We start from the raw sequence: 23,841 nt of genomic DNA, 5'->3' as shown, positions 1-23,841 counted from the left end.
CTGTAAAACTTTAGTAAAAACAATATTTTGAATTAACTTTTCATCAATATCGCATTGAATTTTGATTCCATGTTTGGAGTTACATCGTGACAACGCAACGTATAACTGCCCGTGAGTGAATATCATTTCTTTCTCTCTAATAAATAAACCGACTTGTTCGAATGTTTGTCCCTGTGATTTGTTAATTGTCATAGCAAAAGCTATACTAACAGGAAACTGTAAACGTTTTAATACGAATGGCATATCAAGATCTCCTTTAGTGTCTAATGTTATCCACGTAAGATGTACTACAGTACCTTTCTTGTTGCCTGTTAAAATTTTACATACAATAACACTGCGATACATTCTTCTTTCAACAGTAATTCGGACGGTGGAAGACCGAACGGTGTTAACAGTTGTAGATATTCTACGGGATATTGTAAGTTGATGTTTTTATCTTCTGCACCATCACCACCAACTGTTTCAGCGTAGTCTACTGATACACATTTAACTAATTTGCCATGTAACCCATCGACAATTTTTGCGTTAATTCGTTTTGACCTCATCATATCTCGATGCTAGGATTCCCTGTGTACTCATTTCTTCGGTTGATAACCCTTCGGGATGAAATTCTTGAATAAGATTTGGACATAATACAGTAAGTCTTCAACTGGGAACTTAAAGTGAGGAAAATGTAAAAATTTATAAGAGCGCAGGAACTGTTCTGACAAAAGCATTTACACGAATGAGAAGTGAGAGGACTGTGGGTGTGGTCTGTTAACCGTAAATGATTACGAGGTGGGCGGGACTTGAAAAAATCCCTTGGCAATAGTCTTGTCTCGCAGACTTGAAAAAATCTCTTGGCAAGGTCTCTCTATTATTTATAAAAACAAAAGTTAATTGAAATAACATGAATCAAGCGAAAGGAGAAAAAAAAAAAAAAAAAAAAAAAAAAACACACACACACACAAGCATTGAGTGTTACTGTACCTGAATCCCTTTTCCAGTGCCACTTTTTTCATCTGAGGTCTCTAAGGTGCCTGCTGTCTCCTTCAGCAGGGTAGGAATGACATCATTGGCAATATCAAAGAACTCTTTATAAATCTCCTCATCTTCCCTGAAGTAATTGTAACTGCAAAAGAAAGTGGTAAAATACATAAACAGTAAATAGGCAAAATAAATATATGTGCCTTAATCAAGTAATAGTAATTATAATGATAATAATAATATGAAAATCAGTTTATTTTTTGCAATCAGTAAACTGCAATGAGTTGGTGCTATGTAGGAAAATAAATCCAAAACTAGAAAAAAAGAATGATCAAGCTACAGTAGTGAAAAAGATACCTTTCCTAAAGGGAGAAGCAATTAACATGTGGATTTTTCATTCAGAAACTACTCTTCAAATTTTTCTTCATACAAGGAAATTTTCGCTTCTGATGTACTTACTATTTGCCCATAAATCACTGCATATCTAAGCAATATTACCAGCAGCAATTATGCTGTGCTGTGTATGTATTGAAGCCAGAGAGTTCTCAAACTGCAGTAACAGTCTTTATATGTCAGTTTCCATCCATGTAACTTTTCCCACCTTGCAACAAGGATTGCTTTTTTTATATCAACTTCCATGACTATTTTGTACATTTAAATCCTCCAAAAAGGTACACAATCTTTTGTGGGTATATTGTAAATTACTCACCGAAATCTTAATTATAGTACGTAAATGTTATTTTTATCTATTTTAAATATCCCACAATCATAATTTGCATTTTGGTCATACAGTATTAACACTTTTTATAGAAATTACAGAATAGATGTTTTAAGTTTTACTTTGAAAACATTCCCACTATAATTACACAGTGATGTTCTGTCCCTATTTTAGAAGTAAAAAGATGGTCAAGAAGAAGATGAAGTGGATCAAGAACACATGCAAAGAAGATAATCTTTCATTTCTAATAATAGCTTTTAATATTTCTTTTTTGTTCTTTTAAAACTAAAATAGTTTTTTTCCCACTTGTACATTATATTGTTGATGTGATGATGATAGGATATGGGGTGTGTAAAAAAAAAAAAAAAAAAATGCAATGATGACATGGATCAGTCCAACCGCATTACAGATAATAATGGTAAATACAAGGTCCCTTGATAAATGCAAAACAGTTTTAAATGTATTAGGAACATCATAACATGGTGGCCAAACAGGGACATCCCTTCATGGCATCAATGTATCCAAGTTTAACTGTGATTTTACAGCAGGATAACACTCACAATGTTGACAATGTGTGGAGTCCATTCTTTTACAAAATGTCAGGACATTAGTACCTAATAAGGTAGCACTCAGCATAAGCAATCTGGCAGTAAAAATATTCATCCTCCTTTTCCCTTGGCATTATGAAACATATTTAAGTGCAGGTTAGTGCTCATAATTATGGTGTAATTAAACAGTGTGATACTTGGCTTTTACTGGTGATAACAATGTTTATTATCCCTTCCAAGCCCATTGAAAGTTAAGTTGGTCAAAATGGCAACCTTGCCAGGATATATGCAGTATTTTTCACATGTTAGACTGCTATATTTATTTTATCTGATATAAAACCAATTAAAGATGCCCAAAAAGCATTCCCCCCCCCTAGGCCAAACTGTCAAACACTACTTTTTTTACACATATGGATAAGGCATCAAAAATAATGATAGCATTTTATGGTGAGAAAAAAGAAAACTTGCTATAAGATGCTTCTGCATTAAGTCAAGTGGGTAACAGAAACACATTTGAACACTAATGCTCTGAGCTCTTTACTGCTTTGTCAAAAATGCTATGTAAAACAAGCATAACCAAGAGTGACATATTTTTTATGAAGTCTTTCAATGGGAACAAAGTAATCAAACATTTACTATTACTTTCAAATATGTCTTATATTTATATAAAACAACTTTCTTTGATACAAGCCATTCCAAGTATCGTATGCATTTTCCAACTGCTCTTGATCCATTAGTTCCTAGTACACATCAGTAGCACAACGTAAACTATATGCCATTATTGGAGGTATTAAAATATAATTTGATTTTCCTGAGGGCAATGAAGGTTCACAGATATGATTATCAGAGTTTTTGGAAGATTTGTAATTATTTAACTGTAAATATCCTGAATTGTATTTTTAAGTATAGTTGCTTATTGCATTGGCTAGTTCCCAGTATTTACATTTTTGGTTGTTGGAAATTGTACATTCAAAAGCTTTCCTTGGCAAATTTATTAAATGATTGAAATTCAAAACAGTTACAGTGTAAAACATTAGTTGTTATTTAATCAAACCATAACAATTCACATATCGCACTTAAGAGATGGTTTTACAGGATTCAAATTCGTTTAGAAATCTCTGTATTCTTCTATACTACCTACAAGATAAACACTACATAAGCAGAATCTGTATGCTTCTGTTTCTTCTGTTTCTCTGAAGGTGACTGCTTTAGCAATTCAGCAAAAAGATATACCAAAGATACTTCCAGCATTGTTCTAAATCCAACTCTAGCTGCCTTGTTATTAATGTCACATCATAATTCAGTCACCTGAAAACATATTGGCAGCACAAGGGAACTACTAACAAGTGATTTGAGAAATCGGGATTCCTCAGATCTTTTTTGGTTCTTTTTTAGATGGGAACTCAAAATAGGCTCAGGTAAGTTAACCTGGAATGCTGGGGTGCCAAACTAGCCACAAAAGTCTAACAGTAGATGAAAGAACCACCTCCTCCGATTATGCCTCATAAGTGGGATAATAAAGGAGACCAAAGGAGAAGAACAACGTTCGCTCATCTTCTGAGAAGACAAACCCATGAGGCTGCTCCAGTCATGGCAGAGGGAATTCATGAACAAGGTTCGCTCATCTTCTGAGAAGACAAACCCATGAGGTTGCACCAGTCATGGCAGAGGGAATTCAATGGGCCTGCTAGAAAATTACTTCAGTTGTCCACTCTGTGAACAAGAGACTTAAATATAAGCAGAACACATGGTTTTAACACTTTACAATTTATGCTAAATAAATAATAATAATACTAATACATTTTATTCACATAGCACCATTCTAGTTTCCCCAAGGACCACCCAGCATGACCAGGGACTGTACATGACCATCCATTTAGTATCATCTATATTTTTCTGTTTTTATATTATTGCTGTTGGTTTGCTACTTAATTCTAGATACATTCATTCATTGTAGATGTAACTTTAATTAATGCATCAAGACAGTGGTTGTTACAGTTCCCCTAGAGTTTGGAACATTTAGCTGTGTCTGTGTCATCATTGATGTCACTGGTGTTAGAAATAGCTCATATGAAAAAGCCCTCCCAAATGATGTTTAATGCACTGAAATAAATTAGTTTCACTGAAAAAAGATTTATCATTTAATCAAGACAGAAAGGTCAAATTTGGGCAAGACAAAAGTTTTGTCGCCTATACAGAAAATGAACAACTTTACTGCAAATCCAATAATATGTCAGCAAATTAAGTAGTGGTGCTGCGAGATCCAAATTTAATATCTTGTATGACTTCCATGAACTTGAAGGACAGCATCCATGCGGTTTGGCAAGGATTCATACAATTTATTGATGAAGTCATCAGGAATAGCAAAGAAAACAGTCTTGCATCCCTCCCAGAGTTCACCAATATTCTTAGGTTTCGTCTTCCATGCTTCCTCTTTCATCCTACCCCACATATGCTCAATGATGTTCATGTCTGGTGACTGGGCTGGCCAATCCTGGAGCATCTTGATCTTCTTCGCTTTAAGGAACTTTGATGTGGAGATGGAAGTATGCGATGGAGCACCATCCTGCTGCAGAATTTGGCCTTTTTTATGGTTGGGAATACAAGAGGTAGCTAAGATTTCTTGGATTTTAGACTATTGATGTTGCCTTCCACCCTGCAGATCCCTCGCATCCCCCATACTGGATGTAACCCCAGACCATGATTTTGCCTCCACCAAACTTCACTGTTTTCTGGGTAAATCTTGGCTCCATGCGGGTTCCAGTAGGTCTCCTGCAATATTTGCGGTGACTGTGGTGTAATTCAACAGAAGATTCATCTGAAAAATCCACCTTCTGCCACTTTTCCAGCGTCCATCCTTTTAGCAGGCTGTGTGCCTTGGCAAATGCCACACGGTTTTTCAATTGTCTTTTGTTTAGTGCTGGCTTATGGGCACTGATTCAACCATGGAGGCCATTTCGAGATAGAATCCGACAAACTGTTCTGGTTGACACAGGGACTTCAGGTGACCAGGTCTTGTGGAGCTCTGCTGCAGTGGAAAATGGGCTGGCCTTGGATTTTCGAGCCAACAAACGGTCCTCTAGAGCAGTTCTCTTGCGGGGTCTTCCTGACCTGGGCTTGTCAAAAACGTCTCCAGTCTCTTCAAATCTTTTTTTTTATCCTCTGAACTTGACACTGAGACACATTGAAGGTGTTTGCAACATCAGCAGTGGATTTGGTCTTCAGCCTCTTGATAATCAACACTTTAGTCTCAGGGTGAATCTTTGGAATGTTTGCAGAGGTCTAGTTGCAGTTGATGTGAAGGTCTAGTGTACTGGGGTTCTTTTTATACACACCTGAGACCTAATTGATCCATTATTAGTCACAGGTGAAGCTCATATGACAAGGCAACAACACTTATGTCTTGCTAAAAATTGACTCAATGGGCTTTACCAAGCTGTGAATATTAGAATACTTTTTGTCAGTTTCGTTTTGCACTGAAAACATTATTACAAAAGCTGATGGGATTAAAATGACCCATTTCTTGTAACAAAATCTTGATTAGAAATATATTTTAGCGGCACTTTAGGTCAATTTGTACACAAGCGACAAAACTTTTATCAGGGACTGTAGAATTAACTGCTCAAAAGAATGTTGCTTTACTGTAAATTTCACAACACAAGTTGACATTATACAGAGGGTTAAATTAAGCAAGATAAAAATTTTAACTCACTCCTGCATAACCATCGCAGCCTCAGCCCAGGCACCCAGGGCTTCTCTGACATTCTTATGCCTGTAATGGTAGCCAGCAAGGTACATGAAAGGGTAGATGTGTTCATTGCTGTAATACTTTTTAGCAGACTGAATGGCCTTCGGAAAAAAGAAAAATTAATAAATCAAACAAAAATGTAACAAACTTGTAAATAAGTACAACTGTAGTACAAGATTAATAACAGGTTTCAAGAAGGTAAATGTGACCATTTTACCAAATTTGTAGGGTCCAAATCAAGGAAGATAACCTCCAGACTGCAATCTTGCTCTGCCTACTATCCGATCTAGCTGTCTACCACATAGATTGTATGTACAGTGTAAAAGTCCTTTTGATAGTAATGAAATATCTAATATTGTTCTCAGTAGCATGCCCTTAACATTACTCTACGGAAATCAAATAAAACTAAGATTTTTTTCCCTCATCTTGGACTCCAAGATGAGTCCAGGCCTGCTAAAAAAAAAAGTAAGATATCTACTATTTTGATCAAAATAATATGAAATTCAAGAATACTAAAATGTTTTTGAAAACAGCTGTCACTTAACACATAAATAAAACTCTGTTTTATATTATTCATGAATTAAAGGAATATCTTCCTTTCCAAAAAATGTACTGTATAATTGAAATAAATTGCTGTGACAAACATGGTTTACTCTTTAAGGGGTAATACAGTGTTGCTTTGAAAATAGATATATTGTCACAGAATCTATATATATAATTCACTAAGGCAAGACAACCATGAAAAGCGGCGTGGATTCACTAAGCCGCCGACAAGTGAGACACCTATGGCGCATACAGGAAGGAGCCACGGCCACCAGCTCCAAGACCATTAGATACGACGACGACTCGCAGGGCCACGCCCACCAACTCGGACGCGACGACACAGAAAAAATGGCGTCATTTATGTTCGTCTGTTGTAGAGGCCACATGCAGTGCAGGTCAGGTTAATGTCATGTACCTCCGAGCTACGTTGACTGTTCATAGAGGCATGTTTCTCGCGGAGGTGAATCGCCATATGCAGCGTGTAAAACTGTTTGCGAGGGGTATCCCATGGGATCATTAAAACATTCCTTTACAACTGAGGTTAAAACACAATGAAGTGAGCAGTCTTTAAAAAACAAGTTTTCGGTTACGATGCACGACCGCGTGCAGCATAGCAAAGTGTTGTACATGCTACATACAACAATTCGCATCCGCGACAAACATGCGTTTTCTTAGATGCTCCTGCACTTTGTACACACCCCACCTCGCTACGCCGCACGGACGATTGTGTGTTGGTTCGTTCCGTGCATTGTTACAATGTTGCTTTTCTTGCTGATTTATTACATTACCGAATTTGCAAATGTTACATTTTCTCCCTGTGCTTAAAAATTATTAAAAAACCGGCCTGATTATGCGGCGTATAGTACGCTGCGGGATGGCTAGTTATGTTTATTTGAATGTATGTTTAAAGCAAAAGGCAAAAAATGTTTCTTCCTACCTCTAGATAATCATATTCTTAACTATAATTTTTTCCACTTAAAATATATGGAGCAATGATGAAAATTTGCATATTATTTCTAAAACTCCTTTTTCTGTGTAATATTAGTCTTAAATTTTAGGTCTCTCTTAAAGAGTAAAGACATTGTGAATTAAAATGTATAGTACAAATGTAACAAAAGGTGCTGTCACAAGGTACCTGTTAAGTATGATATCATGAAAGAATCACAAAAATTAACTGATGTAATACAACTAATAATGGGGTCAGCATAGTAAGCTCATCCAAAAAATATTTCAAATTGATCATTGCTCACTTTAGAAAATCTTTGAAAAAATTAAGATATTTACCTTTTCATGGATGAACAGAGGACTAGGTCTCCCGGGTATTGGATCCAAATCTTCCAGATCTGCCAATGAACCTAATGCCATTGGATACCTGTAATCAAATTCTACAGATTTATAAGAAGTCTGATCTTCCTATATAAATCTAAGGTTACAAATAGAATATCCTGGTAAATATCCCAGTCTTTATAAAGGAAGCCAAAGTCAGAAGGATTATAAACATATTGAAAAAGAGACAAACATCATCCTTCACAATGCCTTTTTTTAATTTAAGAAGAAGAATGTATTATTTCTAAGAAGGTTCATGTTCAGGAGAGTAGGATGAGTGTTTCTGCAGTATAAAAGTTTCCACTTTCTCTGATACAGTCACAAGCACTGTAGGGCTGCATGAGGAACCCCTTAGAAATTCTGGAGTAAAACTGGACATGCATTAACAGTGTGATCATATCTCCAAAATAATTTTTAACAACACTAAAAGGTCAGTCTTGATAATTATTTCAGAAAAAACATGGTCATTCAATAGCTAAGTCATAAATTTGTTCTACTCTTATGTACAACGAAAATAACAACGAAACAACGAAAACTTAAAAACTGCATTAAAATGATACTCTGTGAAAATAGGACTGAATCTTCCAGGTTTTTTCTATTTTAAGGAAAAAAATGCACTACAGTAATCCCTCCTCGATCACGGGGGTTGCGTTCCAGACCCCCCCGCGATAGGTGAAAATCCGAGAAGTAGAAACCATATGTTTGTGTGGTTATTTTTATATATTTTAAGCCCTCTCCCACACTGTTAACATTATTAGAGCCCTCTACACATGAAATAACACCCTTTAGTCAAAAGTTTAAACTGTGCTCCATGACAAGACTGAGATGGCAGTTCTTTCTCACAATTAAAAGAATGCAAACATATCTTCTCTTCAAAGGAGCGTCGTCAGGAGCAGAGAATGTCAGAGAGAGCGCTCACTAAGAAAAGAAAACAATCAAAAAATCAATACGTGCTTTTAAGTATGCAGAAGCACCGATAAAGCGGCATTTTGTAGAGGAGCGTCCGTATCTTCTAGGCAAACAGCCTCTGTGCAAACAGCCCCTCTGCTCACACCCCCTCCGTCAGGCAGAGAGAGTGAGAGATAGAGAGAAGCAAACAATCAAGCACCGCGCGGGAAGCATATCTTATATCATTGAGGAGTTTTAGTTAATATGTAATACATGCTCTGATTGGGTAGCTTCTAAGCCATCCGCCAATAGCGTCCCTTGTATGAAATCAACTGGGCAAACAAACTGAGGAAGCATGTACCACAAATTAAAAAACCCATTGTCCACAGAAAGCTGCGAACCAGCGAAAAATCCGTGATATATATTTAGATGTGCTTACATTTAAAATCCGTGATAGAGTGAAGCCGCGAAAGTCGAAGCGCGATATAGCGAGGGATTACTGTATTCCATTTCCACACAGATTAACAAAACAAGCAGATCATAAACTGAACTTTTATATAGTCACATGTGCATCAGGTACTAAAGGGCCAACTAGATTTGCTGCATGGAAAATGCTCAAACATAACAAGTGAGGTTAAGAAGAACTATTTTAAAGTACAAGAAACAAAGCAATGAGGGAAAAAAAAAATAGAAGAAAGAAGACTGAAAGGCTGGAAGACTTAGTTTACAGCTGTAAAGATGGTGCAATTATAGTAGGGTAATTAGGTGAAGAAAGGTAGGTGCATCAAATTTTCCTTGGAAAGCAAAGCAAATAGTTGCCTAGCTTGTTTTACCTCAGCAAGCAAAGCAAATAGTTGCCTAGGATGTGTCTACACGTAAATGTCCAACAGTATTCTGCTTGCCAGTGGAATTTCAGACTGGACATCAGAATGTTGAGGAGAGTAAATTATTTTTGCCTGAAACTCCATGATAAAAGTAATACTCTAGGATACAGTGGCTAACCCAGTCACAGGGGATGCACAAACCAGTGTGTTTCTTCGTGCTGGTCCCAAGCCTGGAAAAATGGGGAGGGTTACGTCAAGAAAGGCATCCGGTGTAAAAATGTTGCAAAATCAATATGCGGACAACAATATAAATTTCCATACTGGATTGGCCGAGCCCCGGGTTAACAACGACCGCCAACAGTACTGTTAGCTAACAGGGTGCTGGCTGAAATTGGGCTACTGTTGGTCGAAGAAGAAGAATGAGAAGAATGGAGGGGGGGTGAGACGTGTCCAGAGGCAGGAGGAGAGAAGGAAAGTAAAGACACCGGAACTGAGGGTTGGAACTTTGAATGTTGGCAGTATGACTAGTAAGGGGAAAAAGTCAGAAAATATGATGGAGAGAGGGAAGGTTGATATATTGTGCATGCAAGAGACTACATGAAGGGGAGTAAGGCCAGGTGGATTGGAGGTGGATTCAAATTGTTCTATCATGGTGTGGATAGGAGGAGAAATGGGGTTGGGAAACTACAGCAGAAGTAGTAAGGGTGACAGCAAGAAGAGTGCATGGTGTGGCATCTGGACAGAGGAAGGAGGAAAATGAAACCTGTTCGTGGAATGGGGAAGTACAGGAGAGTATACAGAGGAAGACGATGGCAAGGAAGAAATAGGATAGTCAGAGAGATGCAGAAAGTAGACAAGAGTACAATGAGATAAGTTGCAAGGTGAAGAGAGAGGCGGCGAAAGCTAAAGTAAAGGCGTATGATGAGTTGTATGAGAGGTTGGACACTAAGGAGGGAGAAAAGGACCTGTACCGATTGGCTAGACAGATGGACAGAGCTGGGAAAGATGTGCAGCAGGTTAGGGTAATAAATGATAAAGATGGACACATACAAGTGAGGAGAGTGTGTTAAGCAGATGGAAAGAGTACTTTGAGAGGCTAATGGATGAAGAGAATGAGAGAGAGAAGAGGTTGGATGATGTGGAGATAGTGAATCAGGAGAAGTAGTATACTGGTGTCAAAATTTAAGAATAAGGGGGATGTGCAGGACTGCAGTAACTCCAGAGGGATAAAATTGATGAGCCACATCATGAAGTTATGGGAAAGAGTAGTGTAAGCTAGGTTAAGAAGTGAGGCGATGATTTGTGAGCAGCAGTATGGTTTCATGCCAAGAAAAAGCACCACAGATGTGATGTTTGCTCTGAGGGTGTTGATGGAGAAGTATAGAGAAGGCCAGAAGGAGTTGCATTGCGTCTTTGTGGACTTGGAGAAAGCATATGACAGGGTGCCTCGAGAGGAGTTGTGTTGTATTGTATGAGGAAGTCGAGAGTGGCAGAGAAGTATGCAAGAGTTGTACAGGATATGTACGAGGGAAGTGTGACCGTGGCGAGGTCTGCGGTAGGAGTGACGGATGCATTCAAGGTGGAGGTGGGATTATATCAGAGATCGGCACTGAGCCCTTTCTTATTTGCAATGGTGATGGACAGGTTGACAGACGAGATTAGACAAGAGTCCCCGTGGACTATGATGTTTGCTGATGACATTGTGATCTGTAGATAGCAGGGAGGAGGTTGAGGAGACCCTGGAGAGGTGGAGATATGCTCTACAGAGGAGAGGAATGAAGGTAAGTAGGAACAAGACAGAATACATGTGTGTAAATGAGGGGGGAGGTCAGTGGAATGATGAGGATGCAAGAAGTACAGATGGTGAAGGTGGATGAGATTAAATACTTGGGATCAGCAGTACAGAGTAATGGGGATTGTGGGAGAGAGGTGAAAAGGAGAGTGCAGGCAGGGTGGAATAGGGGGAGAAGAGTGTCAGGAGTAATCTGTGACAGACGGGTATCAGCAAGAGTGACAGGGAAGGTCTACAGGATGGTAGTGAGACCAGCTATGTTATATGGGCTGGAGATGGTGACACTGACCAGAAAGCAGGAGACAGAACTGGAGGTAGCAGAGTTAAAGATGTTAAGATTTGCATTGGGTGTGACAAGGATGGATAGGATTAGAAATGAATAGATTAGAGGGTCAGCTCAAGTTGGACGGTTGGGAGACAAAGTCAGAGAGGCGAGATTGCATTGATGTGGACATATGCAGAGGAGAGATGATAAGTATATTGGGAGAAGGATGCTAAGGATAGAGCTGCTAGGGAAGAGAAAAAGAGGAAGGCCTAAGAGAAGTTTTATGGATGTGGTGAGAGAGAGGACATGCAGGCGATGGGTATAACAGAACAAAATGCAGAGTATAGAAAGATATGGAAGAAGATGATCCGCTGGGGCAACCCCTAAAGGGAGCAGCCGAAAGAAGAAGGATGCAATGGCTGTTTATGAACAAAAACCATTAAGAAATTGGTGGTATGATGGTGTTGCATACACCACTATTACCTCACAGATCAGTATATGTCATTTGATACCTACTGATAGATAATTCTCCAAATTGAGCATGCACATTCTATTAGGTTTTCCTCCTAAATCCCTAAAGGTTTGCAGGTTAGGTTAAAAGGCAATTCTAAATAGGGTCTTTAATAGGGTGTGTGTATTTGTGAGTAGATCCTGCGATGGACTGGCTACCCTGTCCAGAGCCACTTTCTGCCTCACACCCAAGTGTTGTTAGGATGAACTACAATAAGAGGGATGGAGAATGTATTAATGAACAAATATAGTGAAATAAAAGAGAATAAAAATTAATTCCTTTAGCAAAAAAAAACTTACTTGTCAAGATCTCCAAGGTCATAGAGTAGCCACAACAGTCGCTGTATGAAGAGGATGGAAACAGTTGGGGTGGAAGGAGGAGAAATCACATGTGAGAAAATGAATAATAAAATGACATGAAAATAAAATATTCTCAACCACCATAAAAAGAAATAAATTGTCAAAATAAAAAGCCCACTTTGAAAACTAAATTGAGTTTTCCAACATTTAAATTTTAAGAATTCACAGCATTAAAAGATGTAATCTAAGAATGGACATACATCTTATGGGTTATTTCTTGAAGTGCACATTGCAAGTAAGCCTCACTGTTTGGGCTTATTTCAGCCAGATTCTGTTCCACCAAACAGGACTGTGGCAAGATAAACTTGGTACCTGATGCAACTAAGCATTATCTCTTAGCCTGCTTCGTACCAGGCTAAAGATGAAGTTTAGAAGAGTGTTATGGCTCAAGAGATCATGAACCTCTGGTTCGATGAAAATGCACCTTACAAATTGGTAAACAAGTATAACCTAAACCAACCAGTGAAAATGACAAGAATTAATAATATACAATATATAAAATTGTCAATACCTTTCCTTGTCTGTGACAGGATTTTATTTTTCATATATAATTATTCTCATTGCTATCATTTACATTAATCTGATATGTTTGTTACAAAATGGTAAAACAATAAAAGCTAAATTGTCTATTGAAAACTACAAAAATGAATAATACAGTATATTAAAGTTATAGTATATTTAAGTTTTCTGTCAGCAAGAGACAAATGCAAATTATATGGTCATAAAAATACTTTAAAAATAAGAGTTTCATCATTTTTTTTTAATTTACACATTACAATGGCATACTACTCAATCAAACAAATATTAATAACATAGCAGATACAACCATTTACTGTACTTCAAAATTAATACAAGAAAAAGAAAAGAAAAACAGAAAATAGATGGTAAAAGTAAAACAGTAAATGGAAAAAGGGAAAGAAGAGAGACAAGCAAAAAAAACTAACTTTTTAAATATAACAAAACAATTAATAAGAGAGTCAATCACTGATTTTAAAAATACTGGACAAATCCTCTAAGAGAGAATTTGAATTTTTTTTTCTAATATGAGATAAAACAGAATTCTCCTACCCAGCAAGTTATAAAAGGTGGATTTGGATTCTTCCAGTTAAGCAAGATAAGTGTTAGTCCCAGTAGTATGGTATAGGACATTATAATCTATCCCTATGCACTTTAACCCCATCTGAGAATAAACCAAACATCTATGTTGATGTATTAGGAGTGATTGTGACACCAAGGCAAACCCAAATTCCAATTTAGTGATGCTGGAGCTAGGGTCAATGCTGTACAGGTTGGAATTTGCCCTGTGTACATTTAAGGCAACTTTAACAACAGAAAAATAATTAATGAAAGATTTTTAGTTGAATTAGGGAATGCTTGGCATATACAAAACTAAAATATATTCTGTGTATAGGTAAGTTCCATTCCTTATCTGAGTTGGTAATTGAAAGGTCTCTTTCTCATAGTTTTTTGGATTATTGAAGGGTAGATGGCACATAGGATGACAGCTACAGTAGTTTGGTGTTCTGTCTTTGTGTATTAAATTCTTCGTCACCATGCAAAGTCATATACAGGAAAAGCTTCTGAAAATCTGTCGCAGTGTGCCACCTGATGTGACTCCAGATATTCCAACTACATCTGTGGATCTTACAATTTTGTTGATCATAGGTGGTCATGCAGCTAAACAGGTAGGCCGACTGTGTTGGACTGGAGGCAGAAGCACTGGCGTATTTCAAGAAGCAAGGAAAGGCAACCACTGCCTGGATTATGTCTAACGTGTGTCGCTGGCAAACAAAGTTAACAAACTGCAGCTGTTAATACATAGTAAAATGGACTTTCTTCTGTGCTTTACAAAAACATGGCAGAATGACTCTATTTGTGACTCTGCATTGGACTTGCCCAACTTCAGGCTGTACTGAGCAGACCACGATATCAAACTTTGCAACAAAACAATGGGTGGAGGAATGTGTTTCTACATTAATTAAGGTTGGTGCAACGATATGACAGTTCTCTTTAAATCATGCTCTCCTGACGTAGAATTGCTTATTATGAACTGTAAGCCATTTTATTTATCACTCAAGTTTTCCTCGGTAATTGTAGCCAGTGTTTACATTTGCATTCGCACTAATGCTCATGAACTGCAGTGGCAAATCACTGATATAATTACTGAGATTGAAAACGACAACCTGGACCCACAAATCATTATTTTATGTGATTTTAACCAGGTCCTTACTAACTATCAACAGCAAATAAAACGTCCTACCAAAGATGGAAATATTCTACATCACTGCTATGCAGCTATTAAGGATGCTTGTCATGCATTCACCCATGCTCCCTTTGGTAATTCTGACCATTCTATAAATCAGCTTATTCCTGATTACAAACACAAAAATTGAAAACTAAAACAGTAAGCCAGCAAGAGAGACTGCTTTGCCTATATAGATTGGAGTGCTTTCAAAACTGTAAGTACAAAATACATAAATGCACTGACATATTTAGTTTTTGTGAAGATGATTGCATTCCAACAAAAACAGTTGTGAAGTTTAAAACAAAGAGCATGCTTTCATATCTGCCAATAATGATAAATAGAGAATAGCCAAGTATATCTTGCAGAAAGGGTTCAAAGGTTGAAAAATAAAGTACTCATGTAAGCTGCAGGAACAACTGTGTTCAAATGAGAACACATCAGTCTGTAGCGGTCTTAAGCAGGTCACTAACTAGAAGAAACAAACATCAAACAGTTCTGCTAATCCCAGTCTGGCTAATCAGTTAAATCAGTTTTAAGGTAGGTTTGAAAGGCAAAGGGACATAAATCTACCTCATGGTCTCAATGTTACTACATTACACTCCACTTCTTATCTTCCGCTCTTACTGTCACTTCATAAGACCTTGACAGCTAATTCAAAAAGCAAAAATTTAAAAAAGCTGCAGGCCCGGACCTTATTTTCCTTTTCACACTCGGGCACTATGGAGACCAGTTATCTACAGTATTTGCAGACATTTTCAACCAATCTCTGGATCTGTGCACTGTTCCGGCCTGCTTAAAGACCTTCACCATCATTCTAGTAGCAAAAAAAAAAAGTCACAGGTAGTGCTGGGCGGTATACCGGTTCATACCAAAAACCATTTTTTTATTTTTGTTATGATATGGATTTTTCTTATACCGGAACACAAGTTTAAATAGCGGAACGTGGCGAATTGGGAAACTGTTTAAGGGGGGACCTTTTCACTGCTGCACTGCTAAACAGGCATACAACGGAGTACATGTGTTAGTTGGAGGTATTGAGCGGTGAAAATGGACTGAGAACATTCCTAAACGGAAGCTGTAGCAGAAGATAAAGTTGAACATGATGACACAGAAGAACTTTTGACACAAAAAGGTGCAGTGTCTGTTGTCTGAAGATACTTTGGTTTTAAAAGGTCGAATGTGGACCATTATGTTCAAATGTGTGAATACTGTTTCTATACTACTGGATAATACTGCAAGCCAAGTTGTACTTGTTTTATTATTTTTTCAATACTGTGTAATGTACCTGGTTACTGTGTAATAGTGTAACGATGCTGGTCCCCTACAGACTCCGTCTTCCCACATGGGAGTCTGCTGAACCAATACCGTCGATAGTTATGAACGAGATGAGCTGAGAAATCTCATTGAAGCCAGGGGATGGAGGAAAGTACTCAGGTGCTTTTGTTAAAAACAGTCAAAAGTAAAACCAAAAGGGTCCATTGTGCAGTGTTCAGAAAAATACAGTACCTAAATAAATAGCAAATCCATAAAACCAGTGAAACGAGGGGATAAAATCCATAATAAATAAATCCATTAAAATAAAGGTTAAAATGCAGTCTCACTCCTCGCCCGATCGCAGCACACCACCTTCTGTCTCCACGGCTCACCCTTCACTGGTGTTGCTGGCGGAGCCTTTACAGTACGAACTGCTTTCTGCCAACCCGTCTTGGCAGCCGCCACACTGCGCAGCCAGACCGTCTGAGGTCGGCAGACCTCCCATCTTCCTTCGAGCTCACTCAGTTGCTCCTCAGATCAATTGGGAGGTCTTACATTTTGCTCGCCCCACTCTACACTTAGTCAGTTTGGTGAACCAGCCCCTAGATCGCCTCAGCCTGCGCTCCCCCACGGAGCCCCAGCTCGTGCTGCCTTCACCTTCCTGGGTTCTAGATCGTCCCCCATGACTGCCTTTTCCCTTCTTTAACCTCCTTGTGTTCTCTCTTTTCTTTTTTCCTTCCCCCTATCCTGCCGGCCCATAAATATACATCTCTGTGGGCGCAGCACCTTATTTACACACCACAGTATGCCAATTAAGCAATTGAGAACGATCGGATGAGACTTGCCCTAATCACCTAATCAACTCCCTGCGGTCACGCAATCCCACCCACGGAGACGGGCATGGAGAAATGGATTTAAAAACGGACCTTTTTTTTTTTTTTTGAAGCTGCGGACCCACTATACCACAAAAAGCATTATAAATGCAAGTTGTAGTTTTATTATTTATGTATATAGCTTATCTTGAAGCAAGGTCCACATTAATGTAATTTGCCTTAATGACGGTTCAGATGGTAAAGATGTCATCACCAAGTTGCACTTGTTTTATTTTATTTTGCTGAATCTATATATATATATATCTATATATATCCCCTCCTTGAGCCGTCACCTTATCATGGTGGAGGGGTTTGCGTGTCCCAATGATCCTAGGAGCTATGTTGTCCGGGGCTTTATGCCTGGTAGGGCCACCCAAGGCAAACTGGTCCTAGGTGAGGGATGAGACAAAGAACAGTTCCAAACCTCCAATGAAGAATAAAAACTGTGGACGACGTTTTCCCTTGCCTGGACGCGGGTCACCGGGGCCCCCCTCTGGAGCCAGGCCTGGAGGTGGGGCTCGATGGCGGCGCCTGGTGGCGGGCCTGCACCCATGGGGCTCGGCCGGGCACAGCCCGAAGAGGTAACATGGGTCCTCCTTCCCATGGGCTCACCACCTATGGGAGGGGCCAAGGAGGTCGGGTGCAGTGTGAGTTGGGTGGTGGCGGAGGCGGGGACCTTGGCGGTCTGATCCTCGGCTACAGAAACTGGCTCTTGGGGCGTGGAATGTCACCTCTCTGAAGGGGAAGGAGCCTGAGCTAGTGCGAGGTGAGAGGTTCCGGCTAGATATAGTCGGACTCACCTCGACGCACAGCTTGGACTCTGGAACCAATCTCCTTGAGAGGGGCTGGACTCTCTACCACTCTGGAGTTGCCCCCGGTGAGAGGGCCGAGCAGGTGTGGGCATACTTATTGCCCCCCGACTTGGAGCCTGTGCATTGGGGTTTACCCCGGTGGAGGAGAGGGTGGCCTCCCTCCGCCTTCCTGACTGTTGTTTGTGCGTATGCGCCGAACAGCAGTTTGGAGTATCCACCCTTTTGGAGTCTCTGGAGGGGTGCTAGAGGGCATCCCTTCTGGGGATTCCCTCGTTTTGCTGGGAGACTTCAATGCCCACGTGGGCAATGACAGTGAGACCTGGAAGGGCGTGATTGGGAGGAATGGCCCCGATCTGAACCGGCGGTGTTTTGTTATTGGACTTCTGTGCTCGCCACGGATTGTCCATAACGAACACCATGTTCAAGCATAAGGGTGTTCATATGTGCACTTGGCACCAGGACACCCTAGGCCTCAGTTCGATGATCGACTTTGTGGTTGTGTCGTCGGACTTGCGGCCATATGTCTTGGACACTCGGGTGAAGAGAGGGGCGGAGCTGTCAACTGATCACCACCTGGTGGTGAGTTGGCGGTCAGACCTGGTAGGCCCAAGCGTGTTGTGAGGGTCTGCTGGGAGCGGCTGGCAGAGTCCCCTGTCAGAAGTAGCTTCAACTCCCACCTCGGCAGAACTTCAACCCGTCCCGAGGGAGGTGGGGACATTGAGTCGAATGGGCCATGTTCCGTGCCTCTATTGTTGAGGCGGCTGACGAGCTGTGGCCGTAAGGTGGTGGTGCCTGTCGGGCGGCAATCCCGAACCCGTTGGTGGACACCGGCGGTGAGGATGCCGTCAAGCTGAAGAAGAGTCCTATAGGACTTTTTGTCCTGTGGGTCTCTGGAGGCAGCTGATAGGTACCGGCAGGCCAAGCGGAATCGGCTTGGTTGTTGCTGAGGCAAAAACTTCGGGCAGTGGGAGGAGTTTGGAGAGGCCATGGAGAGCGACTTTCGGACGAGAGGAGATTCTGGTCCACCGTCCGGCGTCTCAGGAGGGAAGCAGTGCAGTGTCAACACTGTATATGGTGGGGATGGTGTGCTGCTGACCTCGACTCGGGACGTTGTGGGTCGGTGGGGGGAGTACTTCGAAGACCTCCTCAATCCCACTAACATGCCTTCCAATGAGGAAGCAGAGCCTGGGGACTCTGAGGTGGGCTCTCCCATCTCTGGGACTGAAGTCACCGAGGTGGTCAAAAACTCCTTGGTGGCAGGGCCCGGGGTGGATGAGATCGCCCGGAGTTCCTTAAGGCTCTGGATGTTGTAGGACTGTCTTGATTGACACATCTCTGCAACATCGCATGGACATCGGGGACAGTGCCTCTGGATTGGCAGACCGGGGTGGTCATCCCCTCTTTAAAAGGGGACGGAGGGTGTGTTCCAACTATAGAGGGATCACACTCCTCAGCCTCCCTGGAAAAGTCTATTCGGGGGTTCTGGAGAGGAGGGTCCGTCGGATAGTCGAACCTCGGATTCAGGAGGAACAGTGTGGTTTTAGTCCTGGTCGGAACAGTGGACCAGCTCTTCACCCTTAGCAGGTCCTGGAGGGTGCATGGGAGTTTGCCCAACCAGTCTACATGTGTTTTGTGGACTTGGAAAAGGCGTTCGACCGTGTCCCTCAGGGAATCCTGTGGGCGGTGCTCCGGGAGTATGGGGTACCAGACCCCCTGATAAGAGCTGTTCGGTCCCTGTACAACCGGTGTCAGAGCTTGGTCCGCATTGCCGGCAGTAAGTCGAGCCCGTTTCCAGTGAGACTTGGACTCCACCAGGGCTGCCCTTTGTCACCGATTCTGTTCATAACTTTTATGGACAGAATTTCTAGGCGCAGCCAGGGTGCCCCAAGTGGAGGAGTTTAAGTATCTCAGGGTCTTGTTCACGAGTGAGGGAAGAATGGATCGTGAGATTGACAGGCGGATCAGTGCGGCATCCGCAGTGATGCAGGCTCTGCATTGGTCTGTCGTGGTGAAAAAAGAGCTGAGCCGTAAGGCAAAGCTCTCAATTTACCAGTCGATCTACGTTCCTACCCTCAGCTATGGTCATGAGCTATGGGTAGTAACCGAAAGAACGAGATCGCGAACATGCGGCTGAAATGAGTTTCCTTCGCAAGGTGTCTGGGCTTTCCCTTAAGGATAGGGTGAGGAGCTCAGTCATCCGGGAGGGGCTCAGAGTAGAGCCGCTGCTCCTCCGCATCGAGAGGAGTCAGAGGAGGTGGCTCGGGCATCTGATCAGAATGCCTCCTGGACGCCTCCCTGGTGAGGTGTTCCGGGCACGTCCAACCGGGAGGAGGCCCTGGGAAGACCCAGGACACACTGGAGGGACTATGTCTAGGGCCTGGGAACGCCTTGGGATTCTCCTGGAAGAGCTGGAAGAAGTGGCCGGGGAGAGGGCAGTCTGGGCTTCTCTGTTTAAGCTGCTACCCCCGCGACCCGACCTTGGATAAGCGGAAGAGGATGGATGGATGGATGAACTTATATATTTAATTTACTAAGGCAAGACAACCATGGAAAGCACGCCGGAAGGGGCGTGGATTCACTAAGCCGCTGACAAGTGACACCCCTATGGCGCACCAGGAAGGAGCCACGCCCACCAACTCCAAGACCATTGGATACGACGACAACTCATAGAGCCACGGCCACCAACTTGGACGCGACGACACAGAAAAACCGGCGTCATTTATATTCATCTGTCGTAGAGGTCACATGCAGCTCCGACCCACGTTGACTGTTAATAGAGGCATGTTTCTTGCGGAAGTGAATCGCCATATGCGGCATGTAAAACTGCTTGCGAGGGGTATCCCATGGGATCCTTAAAACATTCCTTTACAACTGAGGTTAAAACACAATGAAGTGAGCATCCGCGACAAACATGCGTCTTCTTAGATACTCCTGCACTTTGTACACACCCCTCCACCGTGGTGGGTGTCTTGGTGGATTATATATAGAAAGGCAGCCAAAACCGCACAGAGCAATGAAAAGTCTACGTGAGTCACAGGTGCATCTGGACTGTACAAAGACTCGAGTGACGAGTTGGAGGTGGGCACATGAGCAGGCAGTGTATACTGAACAAGAAACCAGCAGACTAGCATGACGGAGGGAACGGAGTGGATGTCCTTCTCCTCTCCTCCCGTTCCACCCTGAGTGCCGCACGGACGATTGTGTGTTGGTTCGTTCCGTGCATTGGATAAAATCCAATGAAGGAAGCAGTCTTTAAAAACCAATAAGCCCTATGCCTCTGTTTCATTACTGTCCCACCTGCTTCACCAATGCAGATCCCGCAACAGGCAATCCAACCGGGTAACCAAAGTCTTTGTGTTCAAGGGGGAGTTATGGTTACAAAGCTGAAACTTAAAGGAATTGACGGAAGGGCACCACCAGGTGTGGAGCCTTTCGCTTCATTTGACTCAACGCAGGAAACCTCACCCGGCCCGGACACGGGCAGGATTGACAGATTGATAGCTCTTTCTCAATTCTGTGGGTGGTGGTGCATGGCAGTTCTTAGTTGGTGGAGCAATTTGGCTGGTTATTTCCGAAAACGAACGAGACTCCCGCCTGCTAAATAGTTACACGACCCAACAGCGGCCGGCGTCCAAATTCTTACAGGGACAAGTGGCTTTCAGCCACGTGAGATTGAGCATTAACAGGTCTGTGATGCACTTGTATGTCCGGTACTGCACGCGCGCGCTACACTGAATGGATCAACGTGTGTCTACCTGGCGCGGGGAGGCCGTTGAACCCCATTCGTGATGGACACCGTGGCTTCCAATTGTTCCCCACGAACGAGAAATTCCCAGTAAGTGCGGGTCATACGCTCGCACTGATTACGTCCCTGCCCTTTGTAAAGCCCCCCATGGTTGGATGACTTGGTGGATTATATATAAAAAAAAAGCAGCCGGAACCGCAAAGAACAATGAAAAATCAACATGGAAACCGACTGAGGCGGTGTTTGGAAAATTAACAGTCAACGTGACTCACAGGTGCGTGTGGACTGTACACAGACGAAAGTGACTCAGGTAGGGAGTTGGGGGCAGGCACATAAGCGGGCAGTGCGTACTGAACGAGCGCCGTCCTTCACTTTGGAAGGAGAAAGCGCGATGGCTCCTCCGGTTTTCAGTCACGGACAATTGTATGTTGGTTCGTAGCGTGCATTGTTGCAATGTTACTTTTCTTGATGGTTTATTAAAATTACGGATTTTTCAAATGTTTATTTTTTGTCTGTGCTTAAAAATCATTTAAAAAGCGGCCTGATTATGCGGCGTAGCGGGTTGGCTAGTACTATATAACATACCTGGGCTTGACGTTTTGAAGTAATAGTATTATTACTGGAAGTTGCACTATTATTTATTTTGTTATTAGTTCTTTTTTTAAACATTATGCAGTTTAATGATGATAAAGTTGTTTAAAAAGTCACTTTAACATGTCAGTGGACAGGGATTGTTAACATTAACAGAAAGTGTAGTTGGTTTACAAAAAATATTTACTATTTATTCCTTTTCTAAGACATGTTCAGTGCAATACAACTTTTGACAAGCACCTCTGGATATTTTACTAAGTCTAAATGCCTCTTTGGATGGTTGACAATATGTTGTCAAAATTTCAGTTTAAGTTGTTTGCAAAATTTGTTCAATAAAAAGGTTTTGACTGCAACTGCCATGCAATGTGATTCCTTCTCTTCATTAGTGACTCATTAGTGCCCCCCTCCTTGAAAACTATCACTTTATGGAGCCATGCAAACCAGTATTAATGCTTGTGTGCACATTAAAATGTTTTTTTTGCACAATGTACAGTTCTCATGATAGTGGAATAGGTTATTCTTAGCCAGTCTACTGCAGTAATTGCAGTGGAAAATGTGGTAAACTCATGCATGGGAAAAAAAATACCATCAAATACCGTTGAATACCGTAAAACCAGTATAATTTTGAAAAATGACGTGATATAGAATTTTGGTCATACCGCCCAGAACTAGTCACAGGCCTAAATGATTAAAGACCAGTAGTGTTAACCTCTGTGGTAATGAAGACCTTTGAATGCCTTATTCTGAATTACCTCAAGAATGCAACAAGAGAGTTCCTGGACGCATTTCAGGTTGCATAGAGAGCCAACTAGTCTTTGGATGATGATGCAGTGAATTTAGGTCTGAGCTTCATTTACAAACACCTTGATAAGCCAGAGGCATATGTAAGGATCCCAGAGCTCCTAGATAAGAAATTCACCCCATTCAACCTGTCTAGTTCAATCTCCCATTAGATCACAGACTTTCTTACAGATAAGAAACAGTATGTGTGGTTGAACACAGACATCTGACCTGTTAACTTTAGTACTGTTGCACCGCTGGGATGTGTCCTTTCCCCACCACTCTTCTCACTTTATACAAATGACTGTACCTCTACCAATTTGTCAGTTAAACTTCTTAAATTTTCAGTTGACATAACACTAATAGGCCTCTTTTCAAATAATGACGAGTCCATATACAGAAAAGACATGAAAAAATCTGACATTGTGGTGCAGCCATAATAATTTGGACATTAACATTAAAAAAAAACTCAGGAGATGATCATAGATTTCAGGAAACAGTCACCTTCTCACCTATCACTTGTTATAAATGGCTCAGCCATTAGGATGACAGAATCATTTAAGTTTCTGGGCACTGTGCTGTCACAAAACATTAAGTGGGACATTAACATCACATGTATTAAGAAAGCCCATCAAAGAATGTTTTTTTTGCTTCAACTGAGGAAATTCAATTGCCTTTAAGTAGTATTGGTCTAATTCTACACAGCCATCATATCAAATCCATTCTGACATCATCTATAACTGTCTAGTTTGGTGCTGCCTCTGTTCAGGCTAAGGCCAATCTGCAACACATCCTTAAAGCCTGTGTAAGAATCATAGGCTGTAAACTTCCACAAACTGAATTCCTACATTAACCCAGGGTAAATACTTTAAAACCAAAGAAAATCAAGCAAATTGTGCATCACTGTTAATAGGGCATATATTCACAGTTTAACACAACTACAAAAGACAGTAATGAATATTAACCAAAAATGTTTTGATTGTTAGAATCATAATAAACCTCAACATTTGTGCAGTCAGGAATACCTTTTGCCTTCATTGCCTTCCACTGGAAT

At 41.2% G+C, this 23,841-nt stretch overlaps 1 protein-coding gene across 2 annotated transcripts in view; it reads right to left on the bottom strand.

Annotated features, from left to right (window-relative positions):
* men1 (multiple endocrine neoplasia I) overlaps positions 1-23,841 on the bottom strand; it is a 63,363-nt gene that overhangs the window by 5,374 nt on the left and 34,148 nt on the right. For both annotated transcript variants that reach the window (XM_039769321.1, XM_039769323.1), the window contains exons 5-8: positions 12,429-12,469; positions 7,808-7,895; positions 5,945-6,081; positions 970-1,111 (exon numbers count right to left, since the gene is read on the bottom strand). In XM_039769321.1, coding sequence (XP_039625255.1) covers positions 970-1,111; positions 5,945-6,081; positions 7,808-7,895; positions 12,429-12,469 — 408 coding nt within the window. The remainder of the gene's footprint in view (positions 1-969; positions 1,112-5,944; positions 6,082-7,807; positions 7,896-12,428; positions 12,470-23,841) is intronic.

This window comes from Polypterus senegalus, chromosome 11 (genome assembly GCF_016835505.1).
Source record: "Polypterus senegalus isolate Bchr_013 chromosome 11, ASM1683550v1, whole genome shotgun sequence".
Taxonomy (NCBI): Eukaryota; Metazoa; Chordata; class Cladistia; order Polypteriformes; family Polypteridae; genus Polypterus; species Polypterus senegalus.
Note: the sequence above shows the minus strand (reverse complement) of the source record. Positions and strands in the feature narration are given on the sequence as shown.